The 25,373-nt window shown below is 35.3% G+C and overlaps 1 protein-coding gene across 1 annotated transcript; it reads left to right on the top strand.

Annotated features, from left to right (window-relative positions):
• Nucleotides 1-1,289: 1,289 nt before the first annotated feature.
• On the top strand, nucleotides 1,290-20,027 carry LOC126721466 (exocyst complex component SEC10b). The gene is made up of 25 exons (XM_050424502.1): nucleotides 1,290-1,521; nucleotides 1,704-1,799; nucleotides 1,937-2,164; nucleotides 2,292-2,366; nucleotides 2,911-3,012; nucleotides 3,136-3,186; nucleotides 3,263-3,368; nucleotides 3,970-4,089; nucleotides 7,907-7,998; nucleotides 12,419-12,587; nucleotides 12,669-12,745; nucleotides 12,880-12,978; nucleotides 13,081-13,171; nucleotides 14,433-14,518; nucleotides 14,608-14,781; nucleotides 16,404-16,457; nucleotides 16,529-16,657; nucleotides 16,784-16,876; nucleotides 16,976-17,122; nucleotides 17,237-17,334; nucleotides 17,601-17,685; nucleotides 18,190-18,248; nucleotides 18,970-19,068; nucleotides 19,147-19,230; nucleotides 19,550-20,027. Exons 2-25 carry the CDS (start codon nucleotides 1,704-1,706, stop codon nucleotides 19,626-19,628), a joined length of 2,493 nt encoding a protein of 830 aa, XP_050280459.1. The 5' UTR covers nucleotides 1,290-1,521; the 3' UTR covers nucleotides 19,629-20,027.
• Nucleotides 20,028-25,373: the final 5,346 nt, after the last annotated feature.

The following is a 25,373-nucleotide window of genomic DNA, read 5'->3' as shown; positions in this document are numbered from 1 at the left end:
GGGGGGTCATTAAAAAATTTTAATTAAAAAAGAACTTGAATATATTGAGTTACCAATAAAAAAATAAAAAATAAACATGAAGTTTTACAAGTTCCTTCTACAAATATTCAAATTTTGAATTGTTATATGATAGTTCATTATGAGTATCTATTGCCAATGTGAGTAGGTATGAGCCTATAATTATTTTATTTTGTTAAATTTATCTAACATTTTTATTTTTATGCAGTTTTTATTATCTATTTGTTATTGTTTTTATAAAAATATTTTAAACTAAATGACTAAACTAAACTCATTGGCTTTGTATTAATTATTGACGCACACAACTACACTCATTCATATATAAAATTATACACTAGTGTCTACTTAACCAATTAAATGCTTTGATAATCATTAACTTTACAATTTTTTTCTTGAATTTTACTAACTTTATAACAAAAAGTTATTATAACATGTTAACAAAAAATTATTATAACATGATAACAATACACACACATGTAACAAACCATCTCTATTTCCTAATTTTTAAATTATATAAATTTATATTGTACACATAAACATCCACACATATCATAATTTACACAAATAATACTATAACAAAAAGTAATACACACAATCAATATTAAACACACTCACACACATAATATAAATTTATAAAAAATAGTGATATTTACAATTCACAAACACTTACTCTTTATTTTTAGAGTTGGAAATATTTGTAATAAAAGTGTGCAAAATTTAAGTCAGGGTGTGCAAATATATTTTTAAGAAAAAAAATTATAGTATTAAACTAACCAAAAAAAAAATTTATATACATAAATTTTTTTTTTTTGAAGTCAGGGGTTCATTTGAACCCCCTGAGAATACTATAGCGTCACCTCTGAATAAGGGGCTGTTTGGTTAATAGTGTATTTTAAACAACAGTTTTCAGTATTTAAACAGCATTATAAATATTTTTATACATTTTTTTACCTATACATATTTCTAAAAAATACAAACAATGTTACTAGAACAACATTACCCAACTGCCCAAATTAGGCCACCAAGTTAAAAACCAATCAAAACACAACAATGAGAAGAAAATAACAAGAGAAGTCTAGCTCCATTGTTTGCACATTGGAAATTACCAACTTTACCGTCAATATGAAGCACCCCGCGTGAACCATCAGAAGGTCAAAATCGTCATTCCGGATATTTCATTTTCATCGTAGACAAAACACAAAACAATGAGAAGAAAATAACAAGAGAAGTCTAGCTCCATCGTTTGCACATTCTAAATTACCAATTTTACCGTCAATATATGAAGCACCCCGAGTGAACCATCAGAAGGTCAAAATCGTCATTCCCGATATTTCATTTTCATCGTAGTCTTCGTTGGCGAACTTCCATTCTGTCATCTCTCTCTCTCTCTCTCTCTCTCTCGATCTAATCCAGCCAAAGCACAGACCCAAGGAATCAAACTCAGACTCAACGCCACCGTCTCTGTGTGTGTCTCTCTGACTCTCTCGCTCACTCTGGCCAGAGGTACCAATTTCCATTTCTACCCTCCACAAGATCCAAATCAAAAACTCAAAAAAAAAAAAAAAAAAAAACTTTCAAATTCGTTGTTGTTGCAAGAAATTGTAGTAATTTCAATTTCGTTTTTTAATTGCATTACTATCAATGAGCTTCAAATCGTGACCTTATCAATTTTATTGTTGTACTAGATGAAAGAAAGTAGAAATGAAATGAAGAATGATAGAACTTCAAAATCTTCATCAGTTAGCTCCCTTCCACTCATTCTCGACGTAGATGACTTTAAGGTAAGCCTGTAAAAACCTAATCAATTTCAACTTCGGAATCATAGGTCTTTGGCTCTTTTTGTTTTGGTAGTAGTGTTATTAGCATTAGGTTTGGTTTTTTTTTTGAGAAGTTGCTTAATTTGAAGAGAAATTTGTAGGGTGATTTTTCATTTGACGCGTTGTTTGGGAACTTGGTGAATGAGCTTCTTCCGTCGTTTCAAGACGAAGAAGCGGATTCATCGGAAGGAGGGGGGCATGGTGTAAACGATGGGTTGTCGAATGGACATTTGCGAGGTGTGGCCGCCGCACCTTTGTTTCCAGAAGTTGATAAGCTCTTAGCTTTGTTCAATGATTCTCATAAGGAGTTGGTTGATCTTCGAAAGCAGGTGCGGTTTTTTTTAGAACCCTAGCTTATGAAATGTTGACTTTGATGAAAAAAAGAAAAAGAGTAAATTAGTTTTTTGCCAAGGTTTCATTATTCATTTATTTATTGTTGTTTCAAACTGCTTGAAGATTGATGGAAGACTGTACAATCTCAAGAAGGAGGTGTCTATTCAAGATTCTAAGCACCGCAAGACACTTGCCGAGGTAAGGGGTTGATTTTTAATATTTTGTGAAACATTATGAATGCTAGATATGAAAGAAAAAAAAAAAAAAAACCAAATAACTGGTTTTTGTGAAACCTCCAAAGTAGTGAAAATTTGTGTACATTTTGTGGATATTTGGGAACCTTGCTTTATTTCTTGGGTGGGGTGGGGTGGGGGGGGGGTGGATTGAATTTTATTGGCTTTTTCTGTAGTTTTCGCAATACCGGTTCAGGACCATGAGTGGGGGATTGGGATTGATGCTTCTTGAGTTGTGTTTCGTTACAACTGAATTTATGTGATCTGGCGCTTTGTCTCTGATAATGGGTTCAACTTATTGGAATAGTGGGAACATGTAAATTATAAAAATACTCTGTATTCTAGTGGATTTGCATGCAGAAAATGGATTTTTTTTTTTTTTTGGTAATTTTTTTTAATTGCTTTGTGTTCATCATTGTGAATATGAGGTGATCTTCTGCATTGATAAATTTTATTACTTATTCAAAAAAAGGGGAGTTGCGTACAATAACTATACATCTCATTTTCAGCTGGAAAAAGGTGTGGATGGGCTGTTTGGTAGCTTTGCGAGGTTGGATTCACGTATTTCAAGTGTAGGACAGACTGCTGCCAAGATAGGAGATCATTTGCAGGTAAAGCTTTCCTATGCTTTACTGCATTATGCCCTAGATCCCTGAACTTGATAAAATCTTGGTACCATCTCCAGTGAACTTTGTTATTTTATGTTTTTGTTTATATGTTATTTTTCTTGTCAGAGTGCAGACGCTCAGCGAGAAACTGCTAGTCAAACAATAGAGCTGATAAAGGTATTTGGTAATTGATCATTTAGTTTATGCTACCCTTTGTTTCACTAATTCCATGTTATTAATTTAATTCTTGCAGTACTTGATGGAGTTCAATAGCAGCCCGGGAGACCTAATGGAACTTTCACCTCTATTTTCTGATGACAGCCGTGTTGCTGAGGCTGCTTCAATTGCACAAAAATTGCGTAAGATGGCCTCACTTTCCTATATAGTTATATTTTCATGAGTGAACTCCTTATTGGTTTGCAAAGCTTGATGATGTTCTCTCCAAACTTAACTGCTTTTTGTGACCTATTCATGAATCATTCTTTTGTTAGTAGAATTAGTTGTGAGAAGACCAATGAAGACTTATACTGAAAAAGCATGAGAAAAATAGTTTGAGCTTCTTTGCAAATGTGAGAAGAGGGTTGAAGACCAAGGAAGGTTTAGTGGAAGATTGTATGATATAAACAGAATTCAACGATCTAAAGTTTCTCTTTACTGAGAATGATTAGAGATGAATGTGCATAGGTCATCATGAGTTTGGAAGCTATACCCGTGATTAGGTTTCTTTTATGTTTACACCAATAACCAGACCAACAGTTACATGGCAAGAATGTTAGAGAAGTTTCCAATATGATTGTGTCATATGTGAATTATCTGTGCTAATATTTTGAGGCTTTCACAAATGAAAGGAAGTTGGGGGGGGGGGGTTGCAAAAGGTTTTTATCATTAATATTTCTTTTTATATACCTTCTTATGCTTTCCAATGCCTGCCAATCATCTTATTGTTTCTATTGATTTCAGGGTCTTTTGCTGAGGAGGATATTGGAAGACAAGGCATAGGTGCAGCATCAGTTATGGGAAATGCAGCTGCTAGCAGAGGATTGGAAGTTGCGGTTGCTAATCTGCAGGATTATTGTAATGGTAAGTTTTACACAATAGTGGACATATTTGTTTATTATTAATATCAAAATTATTTATTGTGTTTTACATAATTTAAGAAGTTCACTTTGCTTGAAAGAATTTGAAAAGTGTGTGTATATATATATATATTTATAAAATGCTTCGATATAATTTCTTTTTGCCCAGATGACCCAATTTGAAATTTATGTTGGAAGTTGATATTGTTTTTCAATCTTAGTTCATCCGGGCAAAAAATTGAAAAATAAGATTGTTTGATATAAACAGAGTTTGTAATCTTAGTGTCTATTGAGGTTCTTGTATGATTGGATGACTGCGTTGGGTAGCATCCCTTTGATGTCCTCTTTTGATTTTATAGACTTGTATGGGTGATTGTATTTTTTTATATAGGGATAGATTCACGTATCTTAGATGTTATCTTCCCTTCTTCTTTTTTGAATTAATTTGTTTACTTTTAAAAAGAAAACATAGATGGTACAAATAATAACTATATACAAAGTTTCAACAATGTTGCATAGTACTTTATAATTCTGCATTTTTTTAAGTAATAATTTCATTAAAAGTGCAAAAAGGGCCAAGAGTCCAAGACCCTAGTACATGGGATGTCTGCAAAGGAAGAGCCAAAAACAAAGAGAAGAATACAATGAATTATCTAAAACTCATGTTATCCAAGAAATCAACTAATCAAGCAAACTTGAGGTGGAGAAAGACGATGCTAAAGTCCACTCATTTAGAGTCTTTAAAATAAAAATTTCAGTCAAGAGCCTTGTAGTTGAAATGACACATTCTTTTGTTTCTAATGGAGACGTTTAAGGTTCAAACCATCCCTCATTGTAAATATCGAATTTAGCCCAAAAAAAAGGGATCATTTTTGTCACAAGTTGCTCCATTTCTTCAAAAAAATTTGTCTCCCTCCAAATACACCACCACAGACATAACAGCATAGCCTTCCATACTTCACTGTTACTCCTCTTTCCAAATAGTCCTTTCCAACGGTATAACATGCCCACCACCAAATTAGGCATCACCCAATTCACACCAAACTGGGAAAACACAAGTGACCACAACTGTCTGGCAAAATCACAATGGAGGAATGAATGTGCAACTGACTCCTCTTCACTCTTACACATGTAACACCAATCCATGATACTTATTCCCATCATTCTAAAATTGTTTGTAGTTAAAATTTTCCCCAATGCAGTACACCAAAAGAAGAGAGCCAACCTCAAAGGTACACCAACTTTTCAATGCTTTGCTATGGAAATTGTTTGTCTCCTTCCATTGTGGCCTTATTATAATGACTTCTCACTTCAAACTGATGATTCTTTTGGGGTTACATGCCATTTTGTCTTCCTCCTCCCAGCTTATTGTACCAGCATACAAGTCCACCCTTAAATGTGCCATGGATTCTAACTCCTAATATTGAGTTACCTTGAGGAAAATTGGGTTCCAATGAGAGCTATTGTTGTGTAACTCTAGATAGTCTATCACTTTTGCATTGCTATCTATAGCTATTAAAAATAAATCCCGATACTTATCTAGTTTTCCTTAATTGTTTTTTTTTTTTGATAAGTAATAAGATTATATTGATATAAAAAAGGAACACCCTAGTATATAGGGAGTGAACAAGGGATAAGAAATCAAATATAAAAACTGCAAGAGTCTAGGAAATCAATAAAAGAAGGGAATGATTGTTTTTGCAAAGCAAACAACCAATCCCTTAAAGTTATAAAAAAGAGTAGCTTGAGGTCTGGAATAGATCTCTCAATATCTTCAAAACATCTACTATTTCTCTCCCTCCAAAGACACCACATTAAGCAATGAGGAATGATGGACCAAATATAACCATTTCGATGACGACCAAAGCTGTCTTGCCAACACTCTAACAACCCTAAAACTGTGTTCGGCATAACCCAAGTTACTCCAAATAGACCCAAAACCATCGACCATAGATCCATAGCAAAAGGACAATGAAGGAAAAGATGGTTAACCAATTCACCATTTCTCTTACACATGTAGCACCAATCCAAAATCCACACCTTCCTCTATCGTAAATTATCAATCGTCAAGCATTTCCCTAAGGCAGCAGTCCAAACAAAGAAAGCTACTCTAGAGGGAATCTTTTGCTTCCAAATACTTTTCCAAGGAAAACCAAGGAAAGTGTTGCCAACTAAAATTTTATAATAATCACTAACCTTGAAACCCTTATGTTTGCTAGGAATCCAACACATTTTATCCTCACCTAGCCCCCTTAAAGGAGAAGCATAAATGGTTTCCATGAAGTCTGACATAGTCTCTAGATCCCGATCATGCACCCCCCTAAAGAATCTCACATCCCAAAAGAGGACACCATTGGCAGACTTCATAAGCTCAGCCACACTGGCATCATTATTCCTGTAAAATCTAAACAAGTCAGGATATCTAACAGCAAGAGAAGTCTTTCCACACCACCGGTCTTGCCAAAACTTCACTCTAGACCCATCACCAATATCATACAGAATATGGCGTGAGAAAGAAGGCCATCCTTGACTAATATTTTTCCATAAACTAACACCATAAGGGCCATTCGCGCCCCCCCCCCCCCCCCCCCCCCCCCCAAACACACACACACATCCATATTTCATCTCTAACACTTTCTCCAAAGGGCATCTTTCTCAATCCCAAATCTCCAAAGCCACTTCCCAAGTAAAACTTCATTGAAAAGTCTTATCTTCCTTATCCCTAAGCCACCTGAAGAAATAGGAGCACAAACAGTAGCCCATTTAACCAAATGAATTTTAGGATCATCTCCAAAACTGCTCCATAAGAAATTCCGCTGGAGCCTCTCAATTCGGTTAGCCACACTAGCAGGTATAGGAAATAAAGATAGAAAGTAATTGGGTAAATTAGATAGGGTGCTTTTGATTAGGTTGACTCTACCTCCCTTGGATAAATATAAGCGTTTCCAACCCGCCAATCTCCTCTCCATTTTCTCCAGAATTGGATTCCATATAGGCTTATCCTTGAATTTAGCACCCAAAGGAAGACCCAGATATTTCATTGGGAGAGAACCTTGCTTGCAGCCAAGAATGACCAGGAAAAGGTCAATATTATGGACTACCCCAACCGGAACAAATTGTGACTTGCCTAGGTTAATCTTTAGACCCGACACTGCCTCAAACCAGATAAGAATCATACGAAGAATCAAAATCTGATCTAAATCAGCCTCAAAAAAAATTAGCATGTCATCCGCAAAAAGGAGATGAGACACCGCCATGGATCTTCCTTCCAAGTTACCCACACTAAATCCTGACATGCGTCCTTCATGAATTGCTTTATCCAACATTCTTCCAAGAGCTTCCATCACCAAAACAAACAACAATGGAGACAACGGATCACCTTGCCTCAAACCTCTGGTGTTACCAAAGAATCCACAAGGAGAGCCATTAATCAAGATGGAGAAACGGACTGTAGATAGGCAAAAGAAGATCCATTGTCTCCATTTGGCAGAGAACCCACTTCTTTCTAACTTCTTTCCTCCTTAATTGTGATACCTCCACTCCAAATATCATGCCAAATGCAAATTTAAAATTGTTCCCAGAAACAAGATTTTGATAGTGAGTAATGTGATCTTTGGGCAAAAGTTGTCAAGTTTAAAACATATATGTTATAGAGAAGTAGTGGGCACATAGAACTTATTTTGAAAATATATTTTGGGAAATTTTAAAATTCTAGAAATTAAGGATTGGAAAAAGAAACCATTTTTCAGCAATTCCATTTAATATTGGAGTTATATGATTTATTTAATATTAATTTCTATTAATATGTTTGTTCTGTGTAGAACTGGAAAACAGATTGCTTGCTAGGTTTGATGCAGCATCACAGAAAAGAGAATTGTCTACAATGGCAGAATGTGCTAAAATTTTATCTCAGGTAATTGTATTTGTCAGGCCTGATAGGTAATAATTTATTTAGTATTAATTCTACTTATCAAAAAAAAAAAAGAAAAAAAAAAAAAGAAATTTAGTATTAATTCTAAACTTAATGGCATTAGCAACTAACTCTTCTCTCCCTCCCCCACTTTCTCCCTTCCCATTCTTTCTTCATCTCTCTCTCTTTTCCATGTTTTTTTTTTGATAAGTAACGGAAAATTTATAATAAGGAAGAACACAACCCTGTACATAGGAAATGTACTAGAGAGGCAAAAACATCAAAAAACCAAATTACAATGATCAAGCAAAATAGGAAGGGAAAAACAAGAATAAGATGGTAAAACTAAACACCATTCGAGAAGAGTAAAAAAGAAAAAAAGACTTAAACTCAAGAATGGACCGTTCGCGACCCTCAAAGCTTCTAGCATTTTGTTCCCGCCAGATACACCACATCAAACAGTGTGGCACCATCCTCCATATAACTATATTACGATGACGCCTGAAATTGCATGACCAACAATCCAACAAATCCACTACCCTTTGCGGCATCACCCAACAAATACCAAACAAGCAAAAGACCATACTCCACATCTCATAAGCTATAGGATAGTGAAGGAGGAGATGATCTATAGATTCCCCACACCTTTTGCACATATAACACCACTCAAGAATAACAAAATGCCTCTTCCGAAGGTTATCAATAGTTAGAATCTTGCCTAAAGCAGTAGTCAAAGAGAAAAAAGAAACCTGGGGGGGAACCTTCGATTACCACATCATTTTCCACGGGAAAGAAGTGGTGGTAGAGGGGGATAGGGAGTGATAATACCCGCTCACCACGAAACCACGACTGCTGGCTGGCTTCCAACAAAAAAAAGTTTGTTAGAACCAACACCTCGCACCTTTGTGGAATAGATCAAAACCATACACGAATACAAAGATTGTGACTCTTGATCATTCACTAAGTGGTGAAATTGTAAGTCCCAAAATATTCTCCCAATTGCATAGCACATAACCTCAGAGACCGAAGCATCCCTTGTCCTACTAATATTATATAAATCTGGAAACGTCTCCTTAAGAGGACGATCCCTACACCACACATCATCCCAAAACTTCACACGAGTACCATCACGGCATCACCCACATCATACTGAAGGAAATTAGAAAAATTCAGCCAGCCCCTTCTAATGGACTTCCACATACAAACACCATATGCCCCAGACACGGATTTTGTACACCAACCACCCCACTCATTCCCATAGTTCGCCCCAATGACCCTTCTCCAAAGGGCATCATTCTCCACACCATAATTTTTTTTTTTGATAAGTAATAAAAATTCATTGATATCAAAAAGAGAAAGACACCCAAGTACACCGGGTGTATACAGGGGAGAACAAATCAAAAACGAACATTACAAAAATCAAGAAAATCCAAAATAGAAGAAAAATGATGGTTTCTCCACATAGAGAACCAATCAAGTAAGGTTCTAAAGAAAAGAAGCTTGAGATTAGGCATGGAACGCTTCTTGTCTCCACACCATAATGCCACAACCATTTGGCTAATAAGGCAGAATTAAACCTTCTCAAGCACCAAATGCCTAGCCCTACATTCTTCACTAGCCTACATACCTTCGACCAATTTACTAAATGAAGTTTACGTTCGTCACCAACACCATTCCAAAGAAAGTCTCTTTGTAATTCCTCCATCCACTTGGCCACCTTAACTGGAATAGGGAAAAGAGAAAGAAAATAAGTAGGCAGGCTAGAGAGAGTACTTTTAATAAGGGTAACCTTGCCCCCCTTAGATAAATACAATCTCTTCCATCTAGCTAGCCTTTGCTCCATCTTCTCTAGAATAGGATTCCAAACTGTCTTATCTTTAAAGGAAGCACCCAACGGAAGACCTAAATATTTCATCGGAAGAGCAGACTCTCTACAGCCCAAAATCTCCACTAGCTCATGCAAATTAGGCACATCCCTAACTGGAACCAATTCAGACTTTCCTAAATTAATTTTTAGCCTTGACACCTCCTCAAATCTAGAGAGAATCCCACGCAGAGCTGTCATATGATTGCTGTCAGCATCACAGAAAACAAGAGTATCGTTCACAAACAACAAATGAGACATTGTCATCAAGGAACCAATTGCATTCCCCACTGAGAAGCCCGAAAACTGTCCTGCTGCAGTAGCCGCATCCAACATACGGCTCAATGCCTCCATGACAATATCAAAGAGAAAAGGGGATAACGGATCACCCTGCCTCAGACCTCTAGAACTCCCAAAAAAGTTAGAAGGACAACCATTGATCAAAATGGAGAATTTAACAGTTGATATACAACACCTGATCCACCTTCTCCACTTGTCAGAAAAACCACACTGCTGTAACAAAAACATGAGAAACTCCCAATTCACATGGTCATAAGCTTTCTCAATATCCAGTTTGCACAACACCCCCGGAACCCCTGCCTTCAATCTACCGTCTAAACACTTAGAAGCAATAAGGACAGAATCCAAAATCTGACGACCTTTTCCATGGTTTTTGTATGCAACATTGGGAGAGATCAATTATAGGCCACTTACAATTGTTCGAAGGCTTAGTGATGAATCGGTCTTATTTTTTTTTTTTTTGATAAGTATGAATCAGTGTTAATATATGTTAGTATTCTCCAAAAATCTGGAAACTTTTACAATATTGCTAGTTATTTTGGTTTTTATATATTTATAAGTAATAGAATTTTATGAGCAAAAGGAGATACTTCGTGCCCCGGGATGTGTACACAAAGTACTTCTAAGAGATTAGAAGTACTAATTGTTACAAACAAAAAGAAATGGATTTAATAAAATCTATCACAGAATACATAGTCACTAGTGCCTATGGTTTTAGTTTTGGGTAGTGTTTATTATACACACCCTCTTTCACATTCTTATACACACTTGAAATGCACTGAAATTGTTACTTCATGTCACGATTTCAGTGCATTTCAAGTGTGTGTATAAGAATGTGTTTAGTAGAGTGTGTACTGCTAATTTCCCTTTAGTTTTAGACCACTCAAACTATGATCTCAAGAAGCTAGCTTTCTACTCTTCAAAATTAATTCCATATTATCATAAAAAAAAAAAAATTCCATATCATGGAACATTCAATTTTTCCTCTCCTTCTATACAGTCCACATTAAACAAAGAGGATTTTTTTGAATGTCCTATTTTTACTTTTAACACTTTTTATTCTCCTTTATGAGAAATGTTGGCTTCCAGCCTTCCACAGTTCCAATCATCCAATGCCTATGCTTTGCCTATATTTGCAACATCCAATCGCCTGGCTGTTGCATAGATTCCTAGACTATTCCATAGTCTTTCTCCTAGGTTTGGTAGGCTGGTGTTGTATGTGCAAGAGAAGTGGAAACTCTATTGACCATCGGTTACTTCATTGTTCCTACGTAGGGTCACTGGTGTTTTGTTTGTTTGGGCTATGCCTAAGAGCGTTTTGGCATTGTTGGAGTGTTGGAAAGGGGGTTTAGGTAGGCATAGCAGTGTTGATATTTGGGGCATGTTACCTTTATGCGTAATGTGGATTATTTGGAGAGAATGTAATAATCGCACATTTGAAGGGACAAGAGCAATTGCATTTGGTGTTAAAATAGTTATTATTCTGTGTCATGTATGATTGGATGGCAGCCTTAAGTATTTCTTTCTCTAATTTTCTGGAATTTTGGATTTTGTACTTTTAGATGATTTTAATAGCAACCCTTGTACACTTCTGTGTACATTGGTTGAGATGTTTCTCCTTTTTTTTTTTTTTTTTTGAATAAAAATTCAGTGTTTTTTCTTTTGTTTTTGCCAAATGGGTCAGCACATTAAATAGTGATTAACTACTTTTTATTTGGTTACTTGCATCTTCAAAACATTAATGGCTGTCTACTTTTCAAAATAAGAATAATGGCTGTGTATTTAATTTCTGGAACTTGTATAGATTTTATATGCTTAGACGTATTACTCTCTGATGTTATCCAAATTATGATGCAACTTACTGCTTTGTCAAAATCTTAAGCATTGATGCAAAGAGCCTTTAGATTTCACTTGCCTTCTTTATTATTGTCTTTATCCTCATAATCATTTATTTTTTGGCTGCTCGGGGGGAGGGGAGTTTTGGGTTGTGGGAGACCATTTTGCATCTTGGTTGTTTCATTGTTCTATGATTTTGATTTGACCTATTTTTCATTTTGAGCTGATAATATGAATTTAGGATGCTGTAATAGTAGGATAATTATTTATATATATATATATATATATATAAAAAGTGAATCAGCTAGCTTTAACTGAATCTGAATAATCTGTTAAAATTCACTGAGGGATCCCCCTTCACCTCTGCTTCTCCTTCCTTTCTTTTTCCTTCTTAATTTGACTGGCCTACTTTTTGCATTGCAGTTTAATAGGGGTACTAGTGCCATGCAACATTATGTGGCAACACGTCCAATGTTTATTGATGTGGAAGTCATGAATGCAGACACAAGATCAGTTCTTGGTGACCAGGGTGCACAAGCTAGTCCCAGCAATGTTGCTCGTGGCCTTTCTTCATTGTACAAAGAAATTACAGGTTTGAAGGATTGTCACTCCTCTTAATGTGAAGGATTGAATTTTTTGATACATTTGTTATGTCTTTGTTATTCTCTTGCAGATACTGTGCGTAAAGAAGCAGCAACAATTATGGCTGTATTCCCTTCTCCCAATGAAGTTATGGCAATTCTAGTTCAGGTATGCATGCGAGGACTCTTTTTTTTCTAGGTTTCATGGACTTAAATTTTTTTGCGATTAAACTTTAATGTAGCATAAAATTCGTATTGGTTGTTAATTTTATAAATATGACTACTTTTGTATGTTGTATGCAGCGAGTTTTGGAGCAGCGAGTGACAGCTCTCCTTGACAAATTATTAGTGAAGCCATCTCTTGTGAATCTACCTCCTATGGAAGAGGGTGGACTTCTATTAGTGAGTAGATTAACTATGGTTTTGTTTTTACTCATACAAATTCCAGGTTGAACCAACGATCTCATCCTTTTTTTTTTCTTCATATTTAACTTGAGTTTTCAGTATCTAAGAATGGTAGCAGTGGCATATGAGAAGACACAAGAACTAGCTAGAGACTTACGAGCTGTTGGATGTGGTGACTTGGATGTTGAGGGTAATGAATTTAATATGCTTGTGCTTTTGGATTTTACCTAAACGTTTTCCTTATTGCAAACTTCCCATCTCTGAGAGAAATACTGGTTTGGCCAATGACCTTTGGGCCAAATGGCACCACCACCATTAATATGGGCTATTGGGTGCAAAGATTCAAGTCCAGAAGGTGAATAAATATTCCAAGCCAAAAGGGGGAAAAAAAAACTGTTTGGATATCAGCGATTAAGGATTAATGAAGGAACCATGTTGACAATGTCTGAGGGGAAACTTTGGTAATGTTAAAGGAAATTTATGACAGAATAGTTTAGCAGAGATACATGATTTCAAGCAGGTTTCATGTTATCTTGTGAGCAGTCATAACTCAGGGTGCCTGCTATCCAGAAATTTCTCTAGCTTGTTATGGTGAATAATGTTGCAACAGTTCTAGGGAACCTAATTACTGTTATGAATTTGGTAACTTAGTAACTATTACCTTGTGAACTATATCAGACAATAAGTAGTTTAATTTTAACCTGGCTCAATTAATTGATTCTACTTAATTCTAAACAATCCAAATCAAACAGCTTGGAACCAAATTCCAAAAGTCAAATATTTGGAATTTGGTTCCAATCTGTTTGATGGGGATTGTTTGGACAGAGTGGAATCGTCTCTTATTTGAGGATACTGAAAAATAGTTGGATTAGTTAAAAGATTTATGCCAGTAAACTCTTTTTGATTGGTCTTGGTGTTGGGGTTCCTTAGATTGTTCTTCCATCATAGAGTTCCTTGTTTCATTCAGAATAGTCTCTTGATATCTTTTTCTCTTTGCTTTTTTGTTGTTGTTGCATCATCATGAACTCAATGGTTTTTTTTTTATTTTTTTTTTATTTTTTTATTTTTTTATTTCAATAAATTTACTCTTACCTATCAAAAAAAAAAATTCAACTTAATTCTAAAAATATTAGTGCTCTTTCGTTCTTAATAGCATTTTTTTTTGGGTATTAGAGACATGGATTGTGAAAACTCATACTCTATGTGTAGTTCCTTTAACATATTTTTGCAATTTAGTAGTGGGTCCATTTTATGTTGTTTAACTTTTTCATCAAACTTAGGCATAATAGAATGTATCATAGCTGATGATCTGAAATTATTACTTATTAATTTTGGAAGTGTTGGTTCTTTCAAGTGAACATTGATATAAATACAGCCTCATTTAAATACTTGCCTTGATTCATATACAAGATTCACCTTGCTGTCTTAATAGCAACTCTCTCTTGGTTCAGGCCTCACAGAGTCTCTCTTTTCTGCTCACAAGGATGAATATCCTGAACATGAGCAGGCCTCTCTTAGACAACTATATCAAGCCAAGGTTTGCTTCAGTTTCATCATTTCTTGATCAATGTTTTAGCTCTCATCTTGTTTTAGTGGAAACAACTGTAACTTAATTATGCCATGAAGATGGAAGAATTGCGTGCTGAAAATCAGCAGATCTCTGATTCAACTGGGACAATTGGGCGCTCAAGAGGAGCTGCAGTAGCATCTTCTCATCAGCAAATATCTGTCACTGTTGTCACAGAGTTTGTGCGCTGGAATGAAGAAGCAATTTCTAGATGCACTTTATTTTCATCTCAGGTAACATTTGACCCTGGAATCAACTTTACATCTTATTTGAAGGGAAAAAAGGATAAAATGTGCAATTGTGTTTGCTTTCATTTCTACCTCAGTTTTGTTTTCTTTCTGTAAAATTAGGTTATGAATTCTCCAAGTTTATTGCTTCAATTGAAATTTTGAAGATTTCTAAGCAGTTATTTAATATCTGTCCAAATAATTACCTATAAAAAAATCTGTCTAAATACTTAAAGAATAGGAATAGTAAACCACTTAGAAACTCCATTGCAAGTCAAACTGCAATGAGGGTTGTTTATGTGGATGAGAGGGAAGATTGAATAATTGAAGTAGGTGATTGGAATAGTGGCTTGACATTATCTGTGTTTCTTTTGTATCCAATGGTAGAAAGAGACTCATTAATGAAGTGGTGGATCCCTTTGCCACCTGTACCAGTTTTCATCTCAGCATTTATTGTTAATGGTGGTTTAGGTCTTGAGCTCTGTTCTACCTGTATTTAGAGTTTCGGATATTGAACTTCACACTTGTGGCATTGGGTGGTAGCTTTGAAATATGGGGAAGACTAGGGTGGATACAAAAGCTAGTAGAGGGTTGCTGGTCGCATGGTTGTAGCCTCGGGCAGAGCATCAAAATGGGATGGGATATTTTGTTTTTGGTCATGTGACTTTTGTTGTTGGCGAAGGTGTTCGAGTTAGGTTTTGGCATGGCTCATGGTGTGGACACACTCCTTCAAAGGAGCTGTATCCAGATCTGTTTGCTTGCTCAGTTGACAAGAAAGCTTCAGCGTCTGATTTGTTGGATCATCATGTGGGTAGAGAGATAAGGAGTCGGAATGTAATTTTTACAGGGAGTTGCACAATTGGGAACTGGATTCAGTAAATTCATTCTTTCCTTACTCTCAGATTCCTAAAGGGTAGGGGGGAGATAGGATGAGATGGTGATTAAATGGGAATGATACATTTGATGGTAGCTCATTCTATAAGGCTATTCATGGTACGATTGGTATTCCTTTCCTTGGAAGAGTATATGGTGCTTTAAAGCCCCAAAGAGGGTTTCTTTTTTTTATGTGGATGGCTGTTTGGGGTAAAATCCTTACTACTGATAATATCATTAAGAAGGGCTTCTCTTTCTTTAGTTGGTGTTGATTATGTAGGCGTAGTGGGGAAACAGTGAGTCATTTATTGCTTCACTGTGATGTTACTTACGCCTTGTGGTGTGAAGTTTTCTCTATGTTTGGAGTTCAGTAGCTAATGCCAATGACAGTTGCATCTTTATCATTTGGGTGGAGGAATTGGTTGGGAAAGGGCAATTTAGAATTTAGTGCCATCTTGTTTGATGTGGTTGGTGTGCATGGTTCATAATGGGGAGAGATCCAATCAGTTGAAATCCTCTTTGATTTGCACCTTGTTTGAGTGGTCTTGGGTTTGGGGTTTTACTCATTGTAACTCTGTTTGATTTTCACAATTCTCTTAACTTTGCTTTGTAATTTTTTTGGCTGTGTTCATTATCATGAACCTGATTTTTATTTTTATTTTTTAGTAAATCAATTCTACTTGACAAAAAAAAGAAGAAAAAAAATCAGATATTTTACCAGGTTTCTAATTTACTTTTAACTTGTCCACGAACAGCCCGCTACCCTTGCAACCAATGTAAAAGCGGTTTTCACTTGCCTGCTAGACCAAGTAAGCTGTCAATTAAGTCACGGTATTCTCTAGATTTGTGTCATAGGAGCTCAGATTTTCTCTTTTTGCAGGTTAGTCAATACATAACTGAAGGGCTGGAACGGGCTAGAGACAGCCTGACTGAAGCTGCTAATTTGAGGGAAAAGTTTGTGCTGGGCTCAAATCTTAGTAGAAGGGTGGCTGCTGCTGCTGCATCGGCTGTAATTACCTGATCCCATTACCCTATCTATACATTTTATATGTATTGTGAGATATATTTTGAAATTCTTCTGTCTAAAATGGAATATATAGTTAACCCAACATAAGAGTGATTGCTTGATACATAGGCAGAAGCTGCTGCTGCTGCTGGCGAAAGCAGTTTCAGATCTTTCATGGTTGCTGTACAGCGTTGTGGTAGTAGCGTGGCTATAGTTCAGCAAGTATGTTCGGATGCCTTCTTTAATTGTTTAAATTTAGCTCATGAGATAATGACCTGATATGATTGAGAACTTAAACATGATTTGAACATTTCCCTGCAGTATTTTGCAAATTCTATTTCTCGGCTTTTACTGCCCGTAGATGGTGCACATGCTGCTTCATGTGAAGAAATGGCAACTGCTATGTCCAGTGCAGAGACTGCTGCTTATAAAGGGCTTCAACAGTGCATTGAAACTGTGATGGCTGAGGTCCGTTACTGAATTAAATCATTTCTTTAGATTCTAGTGCATAGAAGCAGGTAACCTAGGCACAAAACCTTTATGAAAATTGATCAAGTGATGGTGCAATCTCTTACTTTTCAGGTGGAGCGGTTACTTTCAGCTGAACAAAAGGCAGCGGATTATCGATCTCCTGATGATGGAATTGCTCCTGATCATCGACCAACAAATGCCTGCACGAGGTAAATTGAAGTGACAAATTTGGAACTTGTGAACTTAATTAATAAGGATGAAATTTTTACTGAGTCTGAAAACCTATTAACTTCACCAGTTTAAAATATGGTTATTTTAAGATATATATAACCTTGTTTTTACCTTTTAACTTGTTATGTTTGTCAATCATTTTATGTGACAAATCTGTGCCCATCTGTTACATTAATTGGAAAAACTATATTTGATTATGATGATGTTTCTGGATATTGAGTAATGTTTCTCTTCTCTTGGCTAGAGTTGTAGCATATCTTTCCCGTGTGCTTGAGTCTGCGTTCACTGCACTGGAAGGTCTTAACAAACAAGCATTCCTGACTGAATTGGTATGATATTTATTTTCTGAAGTTTCTCATGACTAGTCTTGTATATGACTGTCATTTTAATGACTCATTTCTCTCTTTGACTCTTGTTGGCCTGGGTTATTAGAATGCATTTGGTGAAGTAAGCATGTGTGATGGACATTCAGTAAGAACAGAAGCTTTCATAGTTGAAGAATCAAATAATTATGTGATCCATTTTTGTTCATGATAAAGAAAATTGACTGAATTTAAGACAATATATTACCTTGACATGGTAAAGAATGAATGCTGACAACTAATTTACATTTCTACACAGCATAATTAGTGTGAGCATCATAATTGCATTAAACTATTTACCTTGTTGGTTGTTTTTCCAGCAACCTTTTTTGTGCATATATGATATTCTTTCACTTTTGTTCTTCTTTTCTGTTTTTCTTTCTTTTGGGGGATGGACTGCAAATTTGAAGTTTTGATATGCTTAGTATTAACATCTTTGTTCACATACTAATTTATCATTTTGTTATTTAGGGAAACCGCTTGCATAAAGGGCTGCTTAATCATTGGCAGAAGTTCACTTTTAATCCCAGGTGACTGGCTTGGCTCAAATGTTTTATGCCCTGCTATTCTTTTTTATCATTTCATGAAAGTTGTGTATGATTGACATGGCGAATGGTTGTCTGTCATTATGATATAAATTGGAGCTTTATCAGAGGTGTCTTTGTGCACTGTGCAACCTTTTTTTAATATATTTTGACAGAGAGGTCTATTAGCTTATTGTGTCCAGATGTTGGCAGAAGGTTATTCCTGTATATTGACCATTGAGAATATGAAGTAATTGATTTCCAAAAATGATGAAAATCTCAACAAAGGAAATTGAAACAATTTCAACAACATATGGCAAAGTGTTACCCTTTAAAATGAAAACCACATTCTCTCTTTTCACTCTCCCCCCCTCTAAAGTGAATTTTTTGAGTTTTCTTGTTACCTATGTTTGTGGTCCCTCTAGAATTGGCAGGGACTCAATCTTTGAGTTTTATTTTCAGTATTTCTTACGTGCCTTTTTTATCTTCTTCTTTTTTTTTTTTTTTCCTCTCTCCCTTCTAAACGTCTTTCTGATCCACCAATAGTTCAGTGGCTCTATTGATCATCTTCCTTTGTGGATTATATTGTTTGATGAACTATTGTTAGCAAACAAAAAAAAAAATTGTCAAACTCTGCAATTTCTTGTTGATTCTGTTCATTCTTTTTAAATTGATTTTTTTGTCTGATTTGTCCTTGGCACAAATGTACAATCACTTGTGTTTACAGTGGCGGACTGCGGCTGAAGCGTGACATAACTGAGTATGGAGAATTTGTGCGCAGTTTCAATGCTCCTTCTGTTGATGAAAAATTTGAATTGCTGGGCATGTAAGTTGCAAAAGGTTTGCACGATTTTCAATTTATTCAATTTTGTATCTCAGTTTACTGATGAATTTTTGTATTCAGCATGGCAAATGTCTTTATTGTTGCTCCTGAAAGCCTCTCGACTCTATTTGAGGGTACCCCCAGTATCCGAAAAGATGCACAAAGGTATTATTGAGTACATGTTAAATTGCAATTTTGTGACTCATCCACTAGAAATGCATTTAAAAAGTTATTTTTTGTTTTACCAAGGAGCATGAATTCCTTTTCCATTAAAATATCAAGCATGATTTTTGAATGGTAGAAAATGTTCAAATTTTCTGGGTTTTCCCCCCTTCTCATCCAAACACATCCAGGAAGTGCATTTTAACACATTTCACAAGAACACTTTGTTTTGCGTTTATGATATTCACTGGTAGGTGGTGAGTCTTTTACATTGACGGTGCCTGCTTTTAATGATGAAATTTTGATTCATCTCCCAACTCAGGTTTATTCAGCTTAGAGAAGACTACAAGAGTGCAAAACTCGCAGCCAGACTTAGTTCCTTGTGGCCAAGCTTGAGTTGATATGGAAGTGGAATGCTGATTTAAATTTGACTTTGAGATTTCTTGAATAGTTCATAGCAAGCTGTTACTAAGCTGTGGGGACCGACTCCTCAAGTTGAATTAATTTGGTGGCACCTGAACCAGGATTAAATTAATGGCCAGGCTGATGAGCTCATCTTTGGACAGAAAATTCAGTACAATAGATTTTTTTTTCTTATTATTTAAATTTCTTTCTTTCTTGGAGTGTATATTTTTTGAAGGTATGGATAGGATGAGCAATAGGCTTGTGTTCATTTAAGAAATTAACTTATGTTAGGTTCAATAGCTCTTGTTTGTGTGTCGAGGAAATTCATGTCCCGGTGTGCGCCCTTGTAAATGATACTTTTGGGTATGAATAATGACAAAGTTGATTTTGTTGCATTGAGTGGTCCAAACTTAAAATAGTATTTGTTTTTATTTCAATATAAATTAGATACGTTGAGAATTATTTGTTGTACTTTTCTTTTGATCATTGCTTGTTTGGAGGTCACTTCTAGCCTTATGTTATCTGCCTATTACTTAGGCTTTTGAGTAATTATTGTGGAACATCTCATCTTCTGAAAATGCAGCCTATTTGCATGATTTAAGAAATATGTATTGCTCAAAGTATTAAATAGTTGGTTGGATTATCAATTTCTTCATTTTCAGTTACTGTTAAGAAGCGGACATCGGTGCGTGATGGTGTAATATGTTTATATTCAACTATCTACAATCCTGCAGAATATTTCTTGACAAAGTTGAGTGATATGCGTATTTGACCAATAAACGCAAAATTTAGTGATAGATTGTAATAAATGCAGTAGAATAATTGTCATCCTAGTTTTGAACTCCAAATTTGTACTTGTTTCATTAAAAAAAAAAAAAAAAAAACCCTTTCAATTACATCCATACAAAAAGTAATATGATTTACAATTATTCAATTTCATACAACTCTTCGATTCCTCTCTTTATGAAGAAGGAATTAATAATAATAGGTCATAAGAGTACGTATACAAAAATGCTACGATAGTCTCTAGTCTCTAATAATGATGATGGACGCACCAATGAAGGTCCAAAATGCAAGTACATGTCTACTCCTACCAAGTTCATGAATCACAAATGGAAAGGGGACGCAGAAGCACATAAAATGCAGCCAGTGATTTGGACACATAGCAATTCCCGTAATTGTGGTGGGGGGCTCCTATTTTTGCTAGTGTAGCATCTTTCTCCCACTATAAAGTGCTCTCTCTCTCTCCAAGAGATTTTTTCTCTCCATGAGATTTATTAGAGAGAGAGAGAGAGAGAGAGAGAGAGAGAGAGAGAGAGAGAGATTGATTGATGAAATTTAGTGGGGGTGGGTTGCTTGTAGATTGCTATCATCTTTGATAGCTAAGGTATCTATCACTTGCATATCCTTGTGCCAAACCCACGATGATAATTGCTCTGTAAGATTGGCCACTTTGATACCTTCTCTCTCTCCATAAAAAATACCAAGAAAACAAGTGCTTAAGATATTGAAGACCCCACAAATGACCACTATATATCTTCATGATCGATTATCACCATCCCATTTCTTTTCAAGCCTCCATCGACCATATACGGCTAGACTTGTTAACTAGACATCTGAAGTCTTGTTCTATCCCAATCCCATACTTTTGACAGAAATTAAGGGATTGTTAAGTGCTGCAAACGTTTGACCAACCAAATGGAAACTGAACTAAAATCTCTCAAACTTAGCGTCCATCTAGGATGGGCTATAACATAAAAAAGATCTCTACCAACCAAACCCAATCCACCCCCAAAAGCACCTAGTGCTTTACTGCTCTCTATCAATGTCAATACTCGATACGTTTTACAAAGTGCGTAGCAAAAGAGAAAAAATATAGGGTATATGACGGCCCGGTTTGTGCCATAGGCTGTGGTGGTGGTCCAACTCTATAGTCTAGAAATGCCTTTCATCTCTTCTTCAACATGCATCATCAAGATTAACAATATATATATATATATATATATATATATATATTTTTTTTTTTTTTGAGAAACCACCCCAGGAAGAGGGGGGACAATATATATATATATATAAAACTCATTTCATATCTTTTTCTCAGCTGAAAAGATGGTATGATTGACGTGATTTGTGCCAACTAAGATTTGATCCCAACTTGACAAACATACACACGTAGACATAAAAAGTACCTGCACCGAACCGCATACGATTTTATGATGATAAAGGCAATCAGGAAGGGATTAATTACAAGTAGTTTACGTTATTAAGTGGCCATAATTTTAACCTATTTGCATTTGCAAATTGGTAATTATAAAACTCGATCCTAGAATCAGTTTGATGATGCATCATCATAGCCTTTCCACATTTTAAATTGAATTATATTCTATATTGGCAACCATTTTGGAATCTTATTATGCCATGAATAATACTCATAACATGCAAAATAGGCACCATTCATATCCAATTATTAAACAGCTTTTTGTTTAATGATTCCCAATTTCTTGTGGAAAAAGAACAGCGTTATATCATTGAATTTGAATGTGTTTTGTTTTGTTTTAGTGAAATTGACGGTGTTTTGTGACCTAACATGTGATTCGTCCATTTTTCTAAATAAAATATAAACTGAAAATCTTTGGCTTATTTTTTGCTGATTTCCTCTAGGGTTGCCACATAAACTTTTGAAAACTCCATTTTTTCCATGTCATCGTTCTAATGTATATTGATGGGAATAAGATTTTTACCCATTTGACTAATCGTTCGACACTCTTCACAACATATTCATCCAACATATTCCCCAGTCAACCTTCTATTGACATCGTTCAAAGCCAGATGTCCAACCCCATGGATGACTATGGTGCATTCTTCCAGATGGGCTCGTCCAACGAGTGTCAGAACTCTTCCAATCAGGTATTATGAGGCTTAGTGTTCATTTGGGATAAGCTAAAAATTTCAACTTATTTGCAATTTCATCTTATTTTTGCTACTATTCATGAGTCCCGTTGCACTTTTTGGTACTATTCATAGGTCTCATTATACTATTCAACTAACTTTTACCTTTATTTATAGTATTTTCAGCAAAAAATTTTCAATTTCAGCTAAATAAGTTGTGCCCAAACAGATACTTAATTCGTCCAACCATTTCTCCCAATCATCCGATCATTCAAATGATGGGTGACATAGATGACCCTTTGACACAGAGCCATGACCATTTTGACATGTACATCCCCTAACATCAAGGATTCTCAAACCTAGATGCATCACTCATCCAACACAGGTGTAGTTTAGTCGTTTGACTTTCCATCACCTAGCATGGGGGCCTTTCCAGTCAAGTCACGCCACTCGTTCGACATAGATGTTATGTCGTTCAACATGTATTGTGGGCAGACTTAAACATGGGTTGTCCGACCCTTTGAACAATTACACTTTGATGAAAGTACACTTATGGAAATCCCTAGGCCTTAAGCACAAGATATTCGCCCACCAATCCACATTCTGAAATAGTGGGTGCAAACTTTGTGAATCTCACTATCATTAACTCCACACCTTCCATCACGCCCAATTAAGAAAATGGCTAACATCATGGAAGGTAGTTAGCCCAAGACCCTTGTATAACCAGATCCTCTTCATTTTGAAGTATGCGCCATTAACCCAAAAACTACTGCCATTCGAGCTTTATTGGGTTTCTATGAGTTCCAAACTTAAGTATCGGAGAAACTTAAGGTCAACACCACACTGGTACCCTCCGATAGCATTCTTCCTTCTTGCAAGTCTTCCAGTACTTATAGATGGATGATTGGCTCATTAATTTTCCATGTATCATCATATATATTGTAGGGATATTAGGCCCAATAGAATGTATTGGGGCGGGGGCCTAATCTGAGGACACCTCATAAGTTTGAGGATGGATAGACATGGGATAGAGGTCAGCACTGATAAATAAAGGAAAAGATTTAGGCGTTATGTTCTAGGGAAGTGATCCGAGGATGAATGCTTCCTCGGCTAGGCAAAACTAAGGTCAGAAGATGCGGTTTGACATCAAGAGCAATGTTCCAGACGGTTCCACTGATGAGGATAAGTATCCAGAAAAATCAAGACAAAGGGAGGCCATGAAATATCTAAAGTGAAAATTGCTACTACCGCATTAAATGCTTTGCAGTTAATTCTTTGGTCGTATTAATGAATAAGTGATACCTGAACAATATCTTTTAGCCTTACAGCTACTCCTTAAAGATTTCAAGAAGATGTTGATGGGATAAGGATCAACACTAGCAATCTAGTCTACACATGGAGGGTAAAGATGAAGGAAAAAGATAGTATAAAATAGAAAGGAGACCCTGAGAGGATGGGGTTAAGAAGTTGAGAGAAAAACACTGTAGCAATCAAGAACTGAACTTGTAATCAAACTTGAGAATCAATTTATAAGAATTGATTTCCTTGGACTGTGCCGAGAACAATTTTCTTTTGATTAAACCAATCTACTTACATTTTTTTGTCATCTAGATCCACTTGTTGTCTAACTCACTAAAGCCCGGTTTTCCAATCTACTCTCTACAGATTCATTGTATTGGGCTCTTTGGGCCTAAGTTCATACATCCTTTGGGCTAGGGACTCAACTTTGGTCCTTACATATATTTTAAAATTAGAATTTAGGGTTACAAATAGTACTAAACAATATTACTATATATAAATTAGAACTCACCTTATTTTGGATAAAGAAGAACACGGCAACACCAAACAAATCCTGGTTAAATTAGATTTGATCTTCTCTCAACCAATTTTAATTAAATTTTGTATGTTTTCAATAAATTCTCTAACTTGAAATTTTATTTATTAATACTTACAAGTTGACATGGTTACATATTTTGAAAATCTAGTCGTTGGATCGTACGTTTTTTATGTTCTTAACATACATGTCAAATTTTGTGTTAATCATATATTATTTACCATTCGATCTATAAGCTTATTTTTTATACTAAATTTTAAATTACAACAACTTGAAATTTAAATATTTGATTAATTACATAGCTATGTATCTTTAATCTTTTGGAAACTTTACAAGCATGGAAGAAATAAGAAAAAAATGTATTCCAATGGTGAATTTGTTAAAATTCACATCCAATAAAAATATATTAAGTGGAGTTGTAGCCTCAGGTTACAACAAAGTTTGTAGTCAAACTTCGCCCTTAAAGAAGTCATATAACTCATTAAAAAAAATCATATAACTAAAATTACATAAACTATTTAATTTTCATATAGTAGGTTGAAGAAATTTGATTATGGTTCTAAAAAAAAAAAAAAAATGAGATTGAAGAAAGATAGCTCCAACCCAGTATGGACTCAAACTTTATATATATATATATATATATATGTATATATATATATCCTGTCTCTGTTTTAGGAGTATTTATTTTATTTTTCTTTTTTGGGATGGCATGCTTTGCGCATGTCCAACAATGCCGTCATCCAAGAACAAAGATCTAGATTTTGATAGTTTTTTTTTATTTTTTATTTCTTTTAACGGAGATTTTGATAGTATTTTATTCTAATAATATAATATGAAAATCCTAATCTTAAAAAAAAAAAAAAAATTGTACTTATTTTTTAGTTACTTATCATCTAACAACAACTTGATGGGAGTAAAATATCAAATTGTCAACCGAAACAAATTGCCTAAAAGGTGAGCGAGAGGACGGTCGAGCCCATAAAAAAAAAAAAAAAAAAAAAAAAAAAAAACAGAAAAA

This window comes from Quercus robur, chromosome 4 (genome assembly GCF_932294415.1).
Source record: "Quercus robur chromosome 4, dhQueRobu3.1, whole genome shotgun sequence".
Taxonomy (NCBI): Eukaryota; Viridiplantae; Streptophyta; class Magnoliopsida; order Fagales; family Fagaceae; genus Quercus; species Quercus robur.
The sequence above is the reverse complement of the archived record's forward strand: the minus strand, read 5'-3'. Positions and strand labels throughout refer to the sequence as shown.

What these genes read in the sequence shown, in the direction of transcription:
- LOC126721466 (XM_050424502.1), top strand. Translation starts at nt 1,704, where the DNA reads ATGAAAGAAAGTAGAAATGAAATGAAGAATGATAGAACTTCAAAATCT. An exon ending in AAGAGGGTGGACTTCTATTA is followed by an intron (nt 12,979 to 13,080) that starts GTGAGTAGATTA and finishes TTGAGTTTTCAG; the next exon opens with TATCTAAGAATGGTAGCAGT. An exon ending in TTGAAACTGTGATGGCTGAG is followed by an intron (nt 17,123 to 17,236) that starts GTCCGTTACTGA and finishes CTTACTTTTCAG; the next exon opens with GTGGAGCGGTTACTTTCAGC.